Raw genomic sequence first — 15,109 nt, 5'->3', positions numbered from 1 at the left:
TTGGCCATAGAAATGTCTTTATTGAAGCCAGGCGGAGGGGGGGGGGGGCATGCTGAGTTGGGGGAGGGGGCATGCGGGTCAGTGAGCGACACCCCAGGCGGCTTTGGGGGCCCTAATGTGAGCGTGGGGCTTGGCCAGGATCCGGGAGGGCCCGGGGGTGGGCCCGGGGGTGTAGTGTCTTAAAAAATAGAGATTTCTCTAAGGGGGAGGGGCTAATTGTGAATATCAAGGCACTGGGGGTTATAGGGAGTCACTGAGGGGGTCACCAAGGGTCAGGGGAAGGGGACAATTTGGGGTCATTTCGGGCCGTCTGGGGCTGACCGGGGGTCAGTGTCTCTGAGGGGAGATCGGATGGCGCGGTCAGTGATGAGTAAGGGATAAGTCTGACACTGGTGCCCACGTTAACTGGGGTCTGATCCGGAGGGGTGGAATACTGGGGGGACTCGGGGCTGGTACATCCGGGGCGAGCTGGGGGTCATATACTGGGGGACGATTAGGGTCTCTGGTCCAGAGTCCACCGCGGCTCCTGGCTCCTACGACTGCATTTCTGCCCGAAGCATCCAAGGAAACCAGCAACAGAAGAGTAACCTGGGAGGAGGAAGGGGAGGAGGGATGGTGCCCAGGAAGCCGGGCCTCCCGCCTCCAGCGCTGGCACTGCCCCCTGGCCCATCCCCTCTGCCACGAGTGGGCCCCGCTCCTGCTGATCGCGACCCCTCCCACGCCATCTTTGTTCCGCTCCCGGCCGCCCCTTGGCCCCTCAGCTAGCTCAGGCCAGGGACCGCCCCCTCCCCCATACCTGGAGATGGAGTTCTCGGACGTGATGTCCTTGGGAGTCCGGACAGTTGGGAACGTACGTTTTGGCTGAGTCACTGGGGAAAGGCAGTGGTGGTCAGGGTGGGGGCCTCCCGGGTCTCCCCTCCCCCTCCCCCTTCCCAGTCTCCCCTGCCCCTCCTGGGGCCTCCCCCCTCATGCACCCCCAGACCCCCCGAGTCCCTCACACCCACTGGTCACTTGGACTTTCTTGGCTGTGATGTTGTCCTTGGGGGGGTCAGTGGAGCCGCCGATTCTGGAGAAACAAGGGGGTCTGCGTCAGGGGGCCGGGGAGACAGACAAGCGGGGCTGAGCGAGGTGACGGCCGTCGCTGATCTAGAGGTTCTCTTGGGGACGCCGGGGTGGGGGGGTCTTGGCCTTTGCTTGGGGAGGCGGCCTCTGGGCCTGGAGTCCCTACGGGCTGCCGGCCTCCTGGGGACCTGGGGGGTCTGTGCCGGTTTCTCTGTCCTCGAGAATCCGCTCCCAGGCTTTGGGGAGGACCCTGATCCAGCTCCGGGGCTTCCCGTGTCCAGGATGTATTTCTGGGGTTTTTGACTTTTGGGGGAGACTCTCAGGTCTGGGGGTACCCAGCTTTCTGGCCCCAGGGCTTACCTCTGGATGCGGGACGCGGGCGCAAAGACCCCGTGGCGAGGGGGACACGTGAAGTATCTGACGCCGAAGACGGAGCCGTCGTGCTTCCCGGTCGGGTGGTCGAGCTCGATGCCGAACCAATAACCTGGGGGCGCAGGGAGGCCCTTCAGCCCCTCTCCGACCCTCCCAGCGCCCGCCCGCCCCGGAGCCTCTGCCTTACCAGGGGCAAAGTCCGTTTTCCCATAGAAGCGAATCACGCCCTGCTTCTGCCCGGCCACCAGCACCTGGTCCCCAACCTCGGCCTTCAGCCCCTCGCGCTGGAGGCTGCCCAGGGAGGATGATGGAGACTTTTTCTTTGCTGGAGGAGGGGGAAGGAGGAGGCGGGATGTCGGGGAGCAGAATTCCTCCCTCCCTTGGGGGCCTCTTACACCCAAGACTTCCCAGAACAAAGGGTCAAAACCCCCCAGTCCCAACATCTGGTGCTCCTCGAACCCCGGACTCAAGTGTGCCCTGGAACATCTAAATGTGGGGAGACTCCCCCAGATCTTAGGGCCTGTGAGCCAGGGCTCCCCACGCTCCAAACACTTCCTTATTTCGGAAGCTGGAGCAGACCCAGCCATTTCTGGGCGACTGACAGAAGCCGGCCCCCCAGAGCCCCCCGGACGCCTTCCCGGCTCTCACAGGGACCCTTCTGACCTTTGCGCTCCTTCCGGCCTTTGCCAGTGACCCGAGAAAAGTCCATCCGAGGGGTGCGAGGGGTGGAGGTGACGGAGGAAGGAGGGGCGTCGGCTGCTTTTGACACCTTGGAGACGGAGGCAAAGAGCCCTGCGGGAGCAGGGGGGTCAGCAGGGCTGCCCCGGGACCCCCAGCCCCTCCCAGGGGTGTCGGGCCCAGGTTCAGGACAGAAAGCCCGGGAGAGGGCCGGGGGCCGCCGCACTGACCCTGCTTAGGGGGGCAGATGAAGTACCGCACGCCCCCCACGCTGCCGTCGTTCTTGCCCTCGGGTTCGTCCAGCTCCACGCCAACCCACTGGCCGCTGGCGAACTCCGTGGTCCCGCAGAAACGCAGCGTCCCCACCTGGAGGGGAGAGATCCGGAGCACTGAGGGTGGGGGCGGGCTTCCCTGCCCCCCCTCACGCCGACTCCCACCTCCCCTTCCAGCCGCTGACCCAGGCCCGCCCCCCGCCCCCGCGTCTGACCCCGCTCCCGCGGCCCCTGACCTTCTGGCCGTCCAGCAGGACCCGGTCCCCGAGCCGAAGGCCGAGGGCACTGAGCATGAGGTTGCCCGGGACGTTGTCGTAGTTGGGCAACGTGACCTTGGGGAGGGCGCAGGACAGGGGCACGGCCTCCTCCAGCAGCGTCCTCAGCTCCTTGGCCACGAGGGCGGCCTCAGCCTTGTCCAGGGACATGTCCATGGGGTCCGGGACGACCTCGGCCGGGACTTGGCCCTTGCGGTTCTGCGGGGGGACAGCCGTGGTCAGGGGGCGCGGGCTGCACCCCCCCCCCAGCTTCTGGGAGACGGGCCCAGGGGGCAGCCGGGCGCCAGGCCTAGGGCCAGCTCACGTACCCGCAGAGCAGGGTTGGCCCCGTGCTCCAGGAGGCAGCGGGCAGCCCCGAGGCACAGGTTGGACGCTGCGATGTGCAGGGCTGAGCCGTGGTTGAAGTCACTGCAAGTCGAATTCACCACTAGGAGGGGAGAGGGAGGAGGGGGCAGGAAGGGGCCCGGTCAGGGTAGCCAGAGACTCCTCGGGTCCCAGACTCCCCCCCACCCCCCACCAGTCTGGGCCTCCCTCCCCCACAGGCCGGGGCCTCCCCCCCACTAGTCTGGGCCTCCCACCCCCCACCAGTCTGGGCCTCCCACCCCCCACCAGTCTGGGCCTCCCTCCCCCCACCAGTCTGGGCCTCCCCCCCACCAGTCTGGGCCTCCCTCCCCCCACCAGTCTGGGCCTCCCTCCCCCCACCAGTCTGGGCCTCCCTCCCCCCACCAGTCTGGGCCTCCCTCCCCCACAGGCCGGGGCCTCCCTCCCCCCACCAATCTGAGCCTCCCCCCCACCAGTCTGGGCCTCCCTCCCCCACAGGCCGGGGCCTCCCCCCCACCAGTCTGGGCCTCCCTCCCCCCACCAGTCTGGGCCTCCCTCCCCCACAGGCCAGGGCCTCCCTCCCCCCACCAGTCTGGGCCTCCCTCCCCCACAGGCCGGGGCCTTCCCCCATACCTCGCGGCCGGGCCCCCTTTAGCAGCACGCGGATGAGATCGGGGACGTCGAAATACGCGGCGTAATGGAGCGCGTTCATGTTTGTCCAGCGGCTCCGCAGGGTCACGTCCCCCCCCAGGGCCAGCAGCTGCTGCGACAGGCGGACGGCGGCCACCGGGTCTCCTGTGGGGAGGTTGGCAGGGTGGGCACAGGCCGGGGGTGGGGCGAGAACTTAAGGAGAGCTGGCATTAGGGAGCTCGAGGGCCTGGGATCTTAGGAACTCAAAGATGGCTCCCGGGGCTCCGGGGGCCCAGCCCACTCACCAACGCCGTGCGCGCCGGCTTTGCAGGCGTAGTGGAGCAGGGTCATGTCTGTGAGCCCGTCCCGGTCATTCACGTGACATCCACGGCGCAGGATCTGGGGAAGGGTTCCGCTGTCACCCCGGGAAGGGCCGTCCTGGACCCCCCGCACCCCACCCGCGGCCTCCACCCACCTCATTGCCAATGACGTCAATCTTGTGCTGAACCTGGGGCACCCACTGGCGGATGATGGCAAAGAGCTCGGGGATGGTGGTCCGTGGGTCCAGCAGAATCTCCTGACAGGCTGGGTCATTGGGGTCAAAGAAAGTGAAGGCTGATGGGAGAGAGAGGCAGGTCAGCTCTTGGCCAAGGTAACGTACCCCCAGATCCAGAGTCTGCTTCCACCTGCCAGGGTCCCCAGGGGTCACCCTGCAGACTGAGAATGCTCACCTGGACCCCCCTCAGCCCCCCTTCCTGCCTTCTGACCCACCAAAAGGAGGGGCTCTTAAAGGGGGGGTATGTGCGGTCCCCTGGGGCCCCTCCTCAGGAGGGCCCTTTAAACCATCAAATGCTCCGGATTCCAAAGGGAACCTACAAGAGCCAAGTGCCCTTCTGTCACCAAACACTTTTCAAAAATGGCCAAGTTGAGCCCCCCAGGCGCAGAGCCACCAGATCCCCTGAGCTCTCGGGGCTGGATCCTTCTGGATTCCCACTAGGTCGGATCCCTCAGATCCAGGATGGATCCCGCTGGGTCACAAGACTGACCCCCTCAGGCTCTCCCGAGGATCTGGGTTGGGAGAACGGCGGCTCCCGGGGTTCCCCGCTAAGCCACACCTCGGGCGTGTTTACCGTAGTCCTTGGGCAGCGGGGCCGGGGCGGAGGGGTGCACCACGGGCTTCTGCCTGGGCTCCGGGATGGGGCTGGGAGCTTCTGGCAGGGGCTCCTCCTCCTCCTCCTCTTCCTCCTCTTCCTCCTCCGGGGGCAGCGCTGCGGCGTCCGTCTTCGTCATGGCCCCGGGGACGCTCAGGGAGGGGGCCCGGGCACTGGGGGAGCTGGGATCAAAACCTGGGGGGAGGGGGCGGCAAAGGGGGCGGACAGCTGTCAGCACTCATCACCGCCCCCAGGGCAGGGGCAGGCGGCGTAGCCACTCCCAGGGTCCCGGAGCCCCCTCCCCAAGACCGAGGCCCGCACCTCTCCCCCCACCCCGCCCTTACTTAGGGAATCTACGTCTCCCTCCCATCTCCCCGCATCCCCTCCCCTCCTGCCTGGACCAAGGCATCAGGCCGCCGGGCTCCAGCAGATGCAGCCGGAGACCGCGGGCTCGGATGCCTGGGCTCGCGTTCCCCCCGGTGGGGTCGGGGCCTCTTACCCCTGGTGCAGAGACAGAGAAGGGGAGAGACAGGTGCAAAGAGAGGAGTACGGAGAGATGATGGAGATGGAGAGACCTGGAGACAGAGACGGGCCGGAGGGCGGGGCCCCGAGCGCGCATGCGCGCCGTGCCGCGCAGCGCCCCCGGGGGCGGGGGACTGGAGGGGGAGCGGGAGCAGGCAGTGAACAGAGACCCCCAGAATGGCAGAAAAGACACACAGGGAGAGAAAGTCCAAGGCGGCGCTAAGCAGACAGAAAGGGCTCAGATTTCCCCCCTCCCCCCAATTCACAGACTCCAGGTTTTCTCAAGTTAGTTTATTGAGTGCAAAAGAATCTCTGAGGCATGGCCCCCCCACCCCGCCCCCCGGGGCGCTCAGGGGGAGGGGGCAGATGTTAGCGTGTAGAGGACGGTGCCAGCGGGCTGCTCCCCGCACACGATGGTCACGGCGCCAGCCCCCGCGGGCTCGGGGCGTGCGGGGCCCCCGGGCAGGCATGTCTGCGGGAAGAAGGGAAGAGGGTGGTGAGTGGGGTACAGCCCAACCACTGGAGGCCCCCCCTCCCGCCGTGCACCCGTCAGGGTTCTGCGGCCCGTCCCCCCACGTTGTGCCCCCCCATGTCTCCGTGTCCCGCAGCCTGCCCTCCCCCACGCTGTGCACCTTTCTGTGTTCTGCGCCCCCCCCCCCCGTGTCCCTATGTCCCGGGACCCGCCCCCCAGTTGTGTCCCCCTCGGTCCCCGACCCATCCCCCACCTTGCCCCGCAGGCTTACCGCGCCCAGCAGCCGCAGGCGCTCGTGTGACAGCAGGTGGTCCCGTCGCAGCTGCAGCACCAGTCCCTCGAGGGCGCCGAGGCGCGCGCGGTGCCGCCGCTGCCGCTGCTGCAGCCCCCGTACCTTGCGCTGCAGCGCCGCCACCAGCCCGTCCAGCCCGGCCTCGGGCTCCAGCCGGGCACGGTGGTAGGCGTGCTCGTCCCGCGGGGCCGCCCCGGACGGCTCCCCCGACGGCTCCTCGGCCGCACCGTCGGGCTCCTCCGGCTCGGCCCGCTCAGCCTCGGCAGAGGCCGCGGCGGCCGTGTGGCACACGATGGGGAGCGTGGAGACGATGGGGGTGACGAGCGCCGACGACACCACGGTCACGGGGGGCAGGGGCCGCGCCTCGAGGGGAAGGGCCGGCCAGGCTTCCAGGTACGCCGTCCCCGGGAGCGCGGGGGCCCCCCAGGAGGCCACGGTCGCGGTCGCCTTCAGGGCTGCTCCGGCAGAGATCCAGCCGTCAGGTCCCAGCCGTCTGCGTTCCTGAAACACACACAGAGGCGCCGCCTATCAGGACCTCGAGCCCTGCCCGGGGCAGGCCAGGGGCTGCGCGGCCGGGGCACGACGCCGACTCCCCGGAGCGAGTGCTGGCCCCGCCTTGGACCCGACCCTGCCCGCCCTGGGCCTCAGTGTCCCCATCTGTACAACGAGGGCGTCGGGCTGGAGGACCTCTCCGGCCTTCCAGTTCCAGAAGGGAGCCAGGACCCTCCTCCCTCTAATTATAGGGGAGGGGCTGTGACTCCTGCTGGGCCGGGGGGTAAAGGGGAGGACTGGGTTCAGCCACAAGACCTGTGTGGGAACCCCGGTTCAACCGACTTACTCCCGGGGTGACCTTGGACGAGTCACTTCTGCCTGGGCCTCAGTTTCCTCCACTGTAGAGAGAGGGGATGGGACTGGTGGCCTCTGGGACTCCTTCCACCTCTCGCCAAGGAATCCCAGGACTCCTCTCTCTCCCCCCGCCTCTTAATCTAGGGGCGTGGAGAGAAAGGGGAAGCCCCGCCCACACCTCCCTTGGCCCCGCCCTTGAGGCTTCGCTCTTTTTTCGGGAGGGGGTGGGGACCAACGTCACCACGGCGTCTTGACGTCAGAGTCATGATGCCGGAGCGCCCCGTTCGCCCTTCCCTGACAGTGACGCTCACTTGTAGAAAAGCCGAGGCGGAGGTTGTAGGTGCCGAGTAGGCCAGCAGTGTTGAGGCAGGGCGGAGCCAAAGAAGACGTGGGCATGGCCCCGATCTCTGTCCCGGCCCTGTCTGGCTCCCTCCCTCGGGCCTCTGCGGGATTCCCGGGTCGGCCTGGTTCTACGCGCCGCCCTGGTCACGTGACTCCACTCCGGCCCCGTCATGTGCCGGGGTAGGGTAAGGGAAGAGCCCGGGAGCGTGCGCAGTTGTAGCTGGACGCCCGGGCATGCGCAAAAACTGCGCGTGTCAAAAGAAAGAGGAATGCACTTGGCGCCGGCTCAAAAACCGAGGGGCGGGGTGCGATCGGCCTCTTCCCCTTTCTGTGCCTAGGATTTGCTAGTGCCGAGGGGGAAGAGAAGAGCGACAAGAGTGCTCCGTAAGCGAGAGGAAATCCGAGTTTCTGCCCTCGGGGAGTTTACAATCTAATTTGGGAAAAGAAAAGATCTCTAAATCCCTGAATACTTTCCCCACTAAACGGGACTTTCTTTTGTCCGAATCGAAAGCTTTCTTAACGGTCCGAATTTAGCGTGGAGAAAAGTTTATTAATGGAGTAAAGGGGCGGACGGGGTCCTGGAAATAGAAGCAGTTTTGAAGCTTCGTAAATGGCATAAATACTAACCCAAGCAGCTTAAGGAGATGAAGCTTGGGGAGAGGGGCAGGAACTCGGGCGGAGAAGATCCGAGTTCAAATTCCCCTTCGGAAACGCTTACCACCTGTATAAGTCACTTAGTTTCCTCATCTGTAAAATAGGGATAACAGCACGTCCTTTCTAGGTTTAATTATGAACTTCTCGTGAACGACTCACGCCAAACACTTTCAAGACTAACTTCAAGTTTCTAGATACTATTTATAATCATTACATGTAAATATATACCACCGTAAAGTTGTGTGAAGCATAGAATTTGTAAGTATTATTTCCAGCTGCCCACCCACCCACTTCCAACTAGAATGTAAACTTGCATATATCTACCCTATGCATCCGTCTGTATTCAATTATACGTCGAGAATTCTTGGGAAAAAAACCCCATTAGTGCAACGGACTTTAATTACTCCTTATTCCGTAACATCCCAGAATTCTCGGAAGGAAGGATTTATTAATATGCACTTGGCACAAAGCTAGGGTTCAGATTCATCCAACAAATGATTAGGAACCATCCATTTCGGATAAATTGGTCCCAAAATGAACCTCACGACCCTCCAGGAAGTGTCGGGTTGGCGGTTCTCTCATTGCACCTAGATTCATCCTTCTGGAAGATACTTGTCACCTCAGCCTTCGTTTCCCCAAGGTCCTTCCTTGAGACGGCTCAGATGGCTTCCTCTGCGGGAGCTCGTTCTGGATCCTGGCAGCTACTAATTACTTTCCCTGAGATTACCTCCCATACAATTCCAGAGTTAGAATCCAAGAGGACTTAGGAGACCGAGTTGGACCCTTTGTTGCCGAGGATTTGGCGAGCCAGGAAGAAGCAGTGATTTGACCAGTCATTCAATCAGTACAAGTCTGAACAACATTGGAAGCCAGTTCATTCTGACTACATGGACGGGGCTCTTTTTTTCTGTCCATAGCTAGTGTGACACTAAATGTAGGGCTGTGAGAGTCAGGGAAGTGAAAACTGAGTGAACTGTTGCTGCAGAAGGCTTTTGAGAGTCCTTTGGACAGCAAGTGAAGAGATCAAATGGGTCAATACTTAGAGAAATGGATTCAGGCAGTTTTTCACCGAAAGATCAAATACCGAAGCTGAAGTTTATATATTTTAGCCACATAATGAGGTTGGGGAAAGACTGAAGGCAAAAGGAGAAAGGATGGCAGAGGATGAGAGAGAGAGATGGGGTCTGGAATACAATGAGCATGACCAAGGACAGACTTCAGGATATAGTGTAGGTAGAAAGGCCTTGATTGCTGTGGTCCATGGAGTCTGAAAAATGGCTAGTGAATATTTGCATGTCATCTAGGGAAGGGGGCCGGGGGAAGGAGGGGAAAAGTTGGAACAGAAGGTTTTGCAAGAGTCAGTCTTGAAAAATGACCCATGCATATGCTTTGTTAATAGAAAGCTATTTTAAAAAATCATTTGCATGTTTCTCCTATTAGAATGTGAGCTCCTTGAAGCTTTTTTTACCTTTGTATCCCCAGTGCTTACTTAGCCCAGTGCCTAGAATGGGGAAAGAATGCTGGATTTGAAATCGAGAGAGACAGATTCAAAATACTCCTCAGATGCTAGGAATTTAGCACAAGTCATTTGAATCTCAGTCTCCCCATCTGTAAAATGGGCTTTCCAATCCCCCCTCTGATTCTGTGACCTTGTCATTTAACCTTTCTTTCTCACCCTAAGTTTCCTCTTGTAGAAAATGGGAACGATGATAGCATCTCCTTCACAGAGTTGTTATGAGGATCAAATAAAATAATACATGTAAAAAGTTTTGCATGGATGAATTTAAATTAAAATTGGAATTAAAGTTAATTAAAACATAAAATTTCAAAAGCACTACATAAATGCCATTCTTTTTTGTTATCTCTTTTCTGAGACCAGGAACACTTATTTCAGGAGGTTTTTGTGAAGTTCAAATGAAATCATTTGATTTCAGGCAGTACCGGGCAAGCAATCATTTCAATTTTTTCCTCTACAAGACAAGATTGTTATTTACTATTGTTCAGTAAGTAGTATCTGACTCATCATGATGCTCTTTAAGGTTTTCTTGGCATAGAAGTGGATTGGTTTGTCATTTCCTTCTCCGGCTCATTTGACAGATGAGGAAATGGAGGCTAACAGGTTAAGTTGCCCAGGATCGCACCAGCTAGGACCAGTCTAGGGTCCCAGAATTCTCTCCTCTTGGATACCTAGCAACCCATGAAAGGAGGATGTGGGTGGATTAAATGACCTTAGAAGTTCCCTTCCAGCTAAATGCTATCATCCCATGAATGCCCGTATGAGGTTGGTAGGTAAGTCTTAATTTCCACAATTTCTAGATAAGCAAAATAAGATTTATAAAAGTGAGGAGACTAGGTCAAGTTTGGTGACTATTAACCTTAAACCTCTCCAACAATAATTCTATGACTTCTGTTTTGATCTTTACTCTCTGTGAGATGAAACCAAATTGCCTTTGGGATATGGTCTGACCAACCTTTGTTTCCCAAGGCTTTACCTTATCTTCCAGGCCTCCCAGCATTAGAGAAGTTTCTATATAAAACTCAGCAGGAAGAGCTAAAAAGAGAAACTATTTAAAATTACTCTAGAATGTAGAAAATACTTGGGATTCCATGTTCCAAGATATACACATGAACTATACAACTACAAAGGCTCACCAAAAAAAAAACCCCAAAGGTAATTAAGTGGGAAATTGTTAATGTTAATTGCCCTTGGGTAGGATGAGCCAGGTTCAACCCTACAATAAACCTAAATTAATTACTAAAAGTAAAGATAATTGGCTTATGGATAGAGCTCCAGGGCTTAGAATCAGGGAGTAATAGACACAAACTAACTATTTGGGCCTAGACAAGGCACTTGTTGCTCTATAAAATGGGGATAATAATAGCACCTATTTCCCAAGATTATTGTGAGAATCAAAAGAAATACTATTTTTGAAGCACTTAGCAATAGTGCTGATAGTGTAAAGTGAAATAGATTCGTAGGTTAAATGAAAAAAAATTTTAATTAAAGTTTTTTATTTTAAAAATATATACATGGATAATTTTCAGTATTCACTCTTACAAAATCTTGTGTTCTAAATTAAATAATTTTGATGACATGCAGCTAAAATTTATGTAGCAGATACTACATAAATGTTAGCCATTATATTATTTTATGCCAAACTATCAAGGATTGTTTTATGGAACCAGAAAAAAAAAAATGCCAGAATTTATCTGGAAGAACAAAAAAGGCACAAATATTAAGAGAAACAGTGGGAAAAATGGCAAGAAAGTAGGTCAAGCAGTATTAGATCTCAAACTATACTACTAAGTATAATCATCAAACTGTAATCATCAAACAGTTTGGTACCGGGTAAGAAATAGAGTAGTTAATCATTGAAACAGATTAGATACCGTATGCAAAAACAAATCAGCAAAGTAACCTAATCTTTGATAAAGCCATAGAATTTTTTATATGATTAAAAAAAAAAAACTATTGGGAAAACTGAAGAGTAATCTGGCAGAATCAAGGCATAGACTAACATCTCACATTATATGGCAAGAGACTTCAAAATGGGTACACGATTTAGACATAAAGGGGGACATCATAAGCAAATTGGTAGAATATAGAGGAAATTACAGGTAAGATTTATTGATAGGGAGTTTATGATTAAATGAAAAGTAGAGAGGTTTTCATCATTCACACTTGCAAAACCTTGGGTTCCATATTTTTCTCCCTCCCTCATCCCTCCCATAGACAACAAGTAATCCAATATAAGTTAAACATGTGCAATTCTTCTAAAAATATTTCCACATTTATAATGCTGCACAAGAAAAATCATCAACAAGGGAAAAGAGGGAGGAAAAAAACAAGCAAGCAACAAAACAACAAAAGTGAAAACACCAGGTTGTGATCTATACTCAGTCCCCTTAGTTCTCTCTCTGGATGCACATGGCTCTCTCCACCACAGTATATTGGAACTGGCCTGAATCACCTCAGTATTGAAGAGCCACATCTATCAGAATTGATCATTGTATAATCTTGTTGCCATGTACAATATTCCTATCCTCTTAACCAATCTGAGAGCTGTAAAATGAAATAGAGAGGTTCACAAAAGGTTAAATAAATAATTTTTTAAATTAAAGCTTTTTTATATATTTATATATATATGGATAATTTTCAATATTCACCCTTACAAAATCTTGTGTTCTAAATTAAATAATTTTGATGACATAAAATTTTTAAAAATTTTGCACAAACAAAACCAAATGCAGCTAAAATTAGTGGGGAGAAAGCAGGAAAAGGGGAATCTTTTATAGCATATTTCTCTCATAATGATCTCATTTCTAAGATATTTAGGAAAGTGAGTAAAATTTACAAGAAAAAGACCATTCCTCAGTTGATAAATGCTAAACAGATATGATTAGGCAGTTTTCAGAGAAAGAAATCAAATCTGTCAATAACCACATAAAAATTGCTCTAAATAACAATTAGAAAAATGAAAATTAACACAACTATGAGATACCACTAACATCCATCAATTTGGCTAATGGAAATGTGTATGGAAATGGGAAACTGTATGCTAGAGGGATTATGGGGGGAAAAGTATACTAAGGCACTGTTGGTATAGCTGGTCCAACTGGTCCAACTGTTAGAGGCAAGCATATACAAGTATGCCCCAAAAGCTATGAAATTGTGCATATCTTTTGACCCAGCAACGACCTCTTCTAGGTTTTAGGTCTACAAACCAAAGATATCAAAGACAGAACAAAAGGTCCCATATATACAAAAATATTTATTGCCTCTCTTTTTGTCATGGAAAAGTATTTGAACCTAAAGGAATCTCCATCGATTGTGAAATGGCTGAACAAATTATGGTACATAAATGTAATAGAATACAAATGTCCTGTTAAAAAAAAAAATGATCAAAAGACTCATTTGAACCATTGCAAAATGAATTGAGAACTAGAGGAAGGATTTACACAATAAGAATAATAATCTACAGATAATCAATTTTGAAAGAGTAATTTTGATTAAACACAATAACTAATCACAATCCCAAAGGACTCATGATGACACATGCTATCTACCTCATGATAGGGAGCTAAGACTTAAAATTGCAGATTATAGCATATTTTCTTCCCTTCTTTCCTCTCTCTCTCTTCCTCTTCCTCCCTTCCTCTCCTCCTTTTTCTTCTTTCTGTCTCTGTGTTTCTGTGTTTCTCTTTCTTCTTCCCTCTTTCAGAAGTGGCTAATAGAGAAATTTGTTTTGTATTGGGTTTTATTTTTCTTGCCTTCTCAATGGATGAAGAGGAAGTGCAGGGAGAGGAAGAGAATTCAAATTTGAAAATTAAAATAAATATTTATGGGGCAAAAAGAGAATGTCAAAAATTTCAAGAGAAATAATGAAAAGAAATAGGAATCAAGGAGGCCTAACGACCACATTTCAAAGTATACTACAAAGCAGTGATTCCTCAAACAATTTGGCATTGGTAAAAAGAAAAATTCAATCGGTGGAATAGATTAAGTAATATATCTAATACTTTAGTTTTCAATAAAGGTAAAGACCCCAGTTCCTGGGATAAGCACTTAACATCTGACAAAAACTGTTGGGAGAATTAGACAGCAGCATGAAAGGCATTAAATTTAGACCAATACCTTATAACTTTACATAACTATCAATTACAAATGGGAACAGATCTAAAAATAAATTTCCTATCAAGTCTATGGATAGAAAAAAAATTCATGAGCAAACAATGAATAAAGAGTATCGGAGAAAATAAAATACATAAAACTTGAAAAAGTTTTGCATAAACAAATCGAATAGTTAAAATTAAAATGGAAACATCTGGAGAAAATCTTTGCAGCAAGTTTCTCTGATAAAGAGAAAGGAAGGAGAATTAGCATTTATTAAGCACCTACTATGAGTCAGACCTTATTCTAAGCACTTTACAAGTATTATGTCATTTAATAAAGGTCTTATTTTTAAAACATAAAAGGAATGGATTTAAATTTATAAGAATAAGGATCATTGTCCAATTGATAAAATAGTCTAAGTATATGAAGTCAATTTTTAAGCAGAATAAACTTTAATTAGCCATGTTGGGAGCAGGAGATGGGGAATGTTCCATATAATTAAAGGAATTCCAATTAAAACAATTCTGAGATTCTGCCTTACATTCTTACATTCATCGTATGGAAAATAGGACCAAAAAAAAAAAAAAAAATGTTGGACGGGCTGTGGAAAAACAGGCACATTGCAACATGGGTGGTGGATCTAAAAGGCACAGACTAGCTATAACACTGTTAGGCCTATACTCAAAGAGATCAAAGAAAAAAGAAAAGGGCTCTTATGTACAAAGATATTTATAGCAGCTCTTTTTTGAAGTGGCAAAACCCCCCAACAGCAATTGCTGAGGAACTAAAAATATGGCCATCAATTTTGAGAATCTGATATCGACAGTCAAAACAAACAACTGAAAACGGTAAAATTGCTTTTTTTTTTTCATCCCAGAGTTTAATAGCCATTAGTCTATTAACCTGGCACTTTAGTGCTTAATAAGTGTGCACTATGTTTAACATATATTACATTACTTGTTGGCTAGGGAGAGGAAAAATTTGGAACACAAGGATTTGCAAAGGTGAATGTTGAAAACTATCTTTGCATATATTTTGAAAATAAAAAAATAAAAAAAAATGCTTAATAAATGTATTTTGATTGATTGATTTAAGATGGTTCAGAGGATGAATGATGAAACATATCACAGAGATGATACATTTAGGGTGTAGAGGGAGACATATTTCTCTGGTTTCCAGTGAGCTGAGAGTGGGAGGGAGAGAAAATGGATTTCTCTTCACTTTAAATAACAAAAAAGACAGGTGGGGGTGGGGGGGGACTGCAGAAGAGATCCCTATGTTGTTAGTTTCACTTGTTTTATTTTGTTATAAAAGACCTCTCGTGGAGTCGGGGTAATCTGTGAATGTTTGTAACATAAAAACACACTCATAAATTTTCTTTTTATTTATTTATTTATTTAATTAATAACTTTTTATTGATAGAACGCATGCCAGGGTAATTTTTTACAGCATTATCCCTTGCATTCACTTCTGTTCCGATTTTTCCCCTCCCTCCCTCCACCCCTTCCCCCAGATGACAAGAGTCCTTTACATGTTGAATGGGTTGCAGTATATCCTAGATACAATATATGTGTGCAGAACCGCACAGTTCTCTTGTTGCACAGGG

At 51.8% G+C, this 15,109-nt stretch overlaps 2 protein-coding genes across 2 annotated transcripts; both read right to left on the bottom strand.

Annotated features, from left to right (window-relative positions):
* On the bottom strand, positions 1-5,353 carry CLIP3 (CAP-Gly domain containing linker protein 3). The gene is made up of 14 exons (XM_051988907.1): positions 5,261-5,353; positions 4,741-4,956; positions 4,086-4,225; positions 3,916-4,009; positions 3,614-3,775; positions 2,968-3,086; positions 2,621-2,857; positions 2,343-2,478; positions 2,098-2,226; positions 1,622-1,759; positions 1,423-1,546; positions 1,005-1,066; positions 797-869; positions 1-588 (listed from the first exon to the last, which is right to left on the bottom strand). Exons 2-14 carry the CDS (start codon positions 4,898-4,900, stop codon positions 534-536), a joined length of 1,629 nt encoding a protein of 542 aa, XP_051844867.1. The 5' UTR covers positions 4,901-4,956; positions 5,261-5,353; the 3' UTR covers positions 1-533.
* Positions 5,354-5,559: 206 nt separating this feature from the next.
* THAP8 (THAP domain containing 8) lies at positions 5,560-14,058 on the bottom strand. The gene is made up of 4 exons (XM_051990860.1): positions 14,053-14,058; positions 7,205-7,363; positions 6,027-6,548; positions 5,560-5,755 (listed from the first exon to the last, which is right to left on the bottom strand). The coding sequence occupies exons 1-4, from the start codon at positions 14,056-14,058 to the stop codon at positions 5,633-5,635; spliced, it is 810 nt and encodes a 269-aa protein (XP_051846820.1). The 3' UTR covers positions 5,560-5,632.
* Positions 14,059-15,109: the final 1,051 nt, after the last annotated feature.

The sequence above is a fragment of the Antechinus flavipes genome, chromosome 3 (assembly GCF_016432865.1).
Source record: "Antechinus flavipes isolate AdamAnt ecotype Samford, QLD, Australia chromosome 3, AdamAnt_v2, whole genome shotgun sequence".
NCBI classification, from domain to species: Eukaryota; Metazoa; Chordata; class Mammalia; order Dasyuromorphia; family Dasyuridae; genus Antechinus; species Antechinus flavipes.
Note: the sequence above shows the minus strand (reverse complement) of the source record. Positions and strands in the feature narration are given on the sequence as shown.

Excerpts from the sequence above, each read along its gene's own strand:
- CLIP3 (XM_051988907.1), bottom strand. The coding sequence starts at position 4,900 with ATGACGAAGACGGACGCCGCAGCGCTGCCCCCGGAGGAGGAAGAGGAG. Across the intron at positions 4,010-4,085 it reads TTGACGTCATTGGCAATGAG|ATCCTGCGCCGTGGATGTCA; the intron begins GTGGGTGGAGGC and ends ACCCTTCCCCAG. Across the intron at positions 2,858-2,967 it reads GGGCCAACCCTGCTCTGCGG|AACCGCAAGGGCCAAGTCCC; the intron begins GTACGTGAGCTG and ends GTCCCCCCGCAG.
- THAP8 (XM_051990860.1), bottom strand. Across the intron at positions 6,549-7,204 it reads CCGCCTCGGCTTTTCTACAA|GAACGCAGACGGCTGGGACC; the intron begins GTGAGCGTCACT and ends TGTGTGTTTCAG. Across the intron at positions 5,756-6,026 it reads GCCTGCGGCTGCTGGGCGCG|ACATGCCTGCCCGGGGGCCC; the intron begins GTAAGCCTGCGG and ends TTCTTCCCGCAG.